Source organism: Culex pipiens, chromosome 1 (genome assembly GCF_016801865.2).
Source record: "Culex pipiens pallens isolate TS chromosome 1, TS_CPP_V2, whole genome shotgun sequence".
In the NCBI taxonomy this organism is placed as follows: domain Eukaryota; kingdom Metazoa; phylum Arthropoda; class Insecta; order Diptera; family Culicidae; genus Culex; species Culex pipiens.
The window spans coordinates 102,250,060-102,253,066 of NC_068937.1; the positions used below are offsets into that span (position 1 = coordinate 102,250,060).

Sequence of the window (3,007 nt, forward strand, 5' to 3'; positions counted from 1 at the left end):
ATATTAATCCCGACATAAATCTTGTAACCGTTGTGACTGATTCGTTTTACCTTTACCCCGCCCCGTTAAGGGTAAATAGGAGCTTAGGGAGTAAATGCAGTAGCATGTATATTAGGGTGGTCCAAATCCGAGTTTTCTCGGGGCTTCCCCCCCCCCCCCCCTGAAATCATAGATTGACCCATTACTAGGCTTAATTCCAAATTTGAGCTCATTCTGACCACGAAAACTCCCCCCCTGCAATCGCTTGCAGTTTGTATGAGGAAAATCGTCAAAATGTATGGAGAAAAGTTTTACTGATTCAGTTTTTTACCTGTGGAGGACGCAAGTCGTCAAATTTTTATTAATTCTCAGATGTAAGACCTTCATTAAATTTTGAACAACTCCAAAGATTGCATATTTTTAGGATATTTTGCTGAATAGTTATTTGCATCCGTTTTTGTGCGACCGGCTCAAAGCTCACCCCTGCCCAAGGCTTGCCCACAAGTACCCCGCGAGCGTTCGTGGCCGAAGACGAGCCAGAGGCCGGCATACCCGTCGCTGCATGATTGCGAAAGCCCGGTACGAGAGACCACGCGCATCCATCCCCCCATGAACACCCTGCTCGTGCACCATCAGCAGCAGCAGCGTCACCAGAGGCCGGCCAGCCCGACGAGGGGCGTTTTAGGGTCCGTCTGATCAAGCAGGTAACAAACTTGTAAGTAATTTTCAGCATATCATCGGGAAAAAACAGAAAATAACAAAATAAACATTCACTTCCGGATGCACAGGTTACAGGTCTTCACGGCGGGAACCTTCCTATAAATGGGCCAATAACCTTCGAAAACTTAAATTCGACTTGAATTTTCCCTTCTCTGAAAACGAAAAGCCGAAAAACAACATCCCAATCGACATTTGACAGCCACCTTGCAGCCACCCAAACATTTTCCCGATCGTTGATCGCAGGAGCCGACCAAAATCAAACGCGAACACTAACGATCACCAGGGCCCCCCGTAACTATGGTGGCGATAGTTACGTGAAAAAAACAAGCTGAAAGCTTACTTTATAAGGTGCGCACCCCCCAACCAGCCATACCAGCTCGAGCCGTTGTTGTGTACGGACGCTTACTAATATTTTTCTCTCTTTCCAGAATCCAGCGAAATGGGAGCGAAGATGTCACGCCGAAATGGGCGGAAGGTCGCAGCGGTCATGGAATCGGCCAGTACGGCCGGGGAGGTGGCCACTCCTACGATTGAGGTAGTGGCCACTCCGGTGATGGGGACAGAGAATGCGAACGTTGACCGGGTCGCGGGTGACGGACGGGTTGACGGGGGTAACAGTTCGACGGGGGCCATTCCGGAACCGGATCCGCCGGTTTCGGAACCAAATTTGACTGATTCTTGTTTCGGCCATTCAGTTGAACCGGCGGATCCGGTTCCGGAAAGCCCGATGGTAAATGCAATTTCTTTAAATAATCTTTCGGACAATACTGCGGCGGCTCCGGTAACGGAACCGCCCGTAGATCAAAATTATTCTTTGACAAATTTGACCATTTCAGGTGTAGACCAGTGCCAAAACGAAACGGTGACGGTGGTTCCGATGCCGGATCCACCGGTTGAAATTTTGACAGACGATTTACCGTTTGAATATGAAAGACCGGTGGATTCGGTACCGGAATCGCCGGTTATCAATCTAGCTTTAGCTGAACACTCGGAACCACCTGCGGCGGCTTCCTTCGTGGAACCGCCCGCAGAACCAAATGCTTGTAATGTTGATTTTCTCATTTCAGAGCCTTCGGAGGGAGTTCCGGCACCACAAAATTCTAACATTTCTCTAAATTCTAAAAAATCCGTTCGTTTTACAGATTTCGCTCAGGTTAAGGAGTTCTCAGGGTCGGAATCTTTCGTTCCGACCCTGTACTCGGTTCTAGTAAAAGATCCTCCGGAAACGGTGCCGGAACTGCCTCCGCTAAATTCGAAAGAAACGACATATTTTTGGTGCTACTCCTGCTGTCAAAATTCCAGTACGAACACTTTGCCCTGGTTGCTGCGATTGCGGTATTCTAAATTTGCGATGTGGTTGCGCAGCTTGTTCTGCGGTTCGATGTGTTGCGCTGTTATTGGTTTGATTGTTTTTGTTTAATTGTTGATGATTTTCTCGTTTCATGAGCGGTTTCATGTTCCTGTTACATATTTTTCTGACGGATGGATTGGAGTTGCTAGTGTAGATAATGGAATTGCATTGGTAAATTATTTTTAAAGAATATTTTTCCTTCAAATCCGGAGTGATTTTGTTTTTTTTTCAGATATTTTGAACTGGTGATTACGAAGATGACGATTACGTGATGCTGGTGAAGCTGATGACGACGATGATTGAATATTTTTGAGTCGAGGAGATAATTGGTAAAGTAATGTTGGTTATATGTAAAACATTAGAAACAACTCTGAACTTAGTTTTCAGATGCTGACTGGATACTGAGCACGGTTGCGGTGGAGTTCGATGGTCGGAGGAGAACCTTTTGAAGAACCTTATATTTACAAATGAATTGTAATATATTGAATGAATTGTACCTTATTAGAATTGTTTGTAATAAAAGCATATGTTGAAAAAGTTTTGTTGTTTACTTGTTTGATTTGTTTTAAAGACCAACGATGACACTTTTTTTTTAATTCAGTTGGTACGGTATGTCCAAGCATTCTCCCTCCCATATAGACTTTGTGAAATGTGATCCAATTTCAGACTCCTCTCTGCAGTAAGCACGTGGCAGTAAGACTGGTCGCTTCAAATTCTGTTGTACAATTTTGGGTATTCTCGAATGTTATTATCATTTACAAGTAAAGTTTTAGGGGCGTAATCTTACCCTAAGCCTTGCCAGTATGCTTTCATTTGACTTGCAGTGTCTGTGTTAGATTAGATTAGAAACGAGAAAATAACACGATCTGTGTTATTGCAAATTCCATTAATAACACATTGAATTTTGCTTTAAAATTATTTCAAGAAATTTTTTAAGTTATGTAACGAAAATTGACA

General features: G+C 44.0%; 1 protein-coding gene across 1 annotated transcript; it reads left to right on the forward strand.

The window, feature by feature from the left end:
* The first annotated feature begins 823 nt into the window (after positions 1 to 823).
* Positions 824 to 2,562, forward strand: LOC120428961 (titin homolog). Its single transcript, XM_039594100.2, has 3 exons — positions 824 to 2,221; positions 2,283 to 2,379; positions 2,431 to 2,562. The coding sequence occupies exon 1, from the start codon at positions 1,139 to 1,141 to the stop codon at positions 2,117 to 2,119; it is 981 nt and encodes a 326-aa protein (XP_039450034.1). The 5' UTR covers positions 824 to 1,138; the 3' UTR covers positions 2,120 to 2,221; positions 2,283 to 2,379; positions 2,431 to 2,562.
* The last annotated feature ends 445 nt before the right edge of the window (positions 2,563 to 3,007 follow it).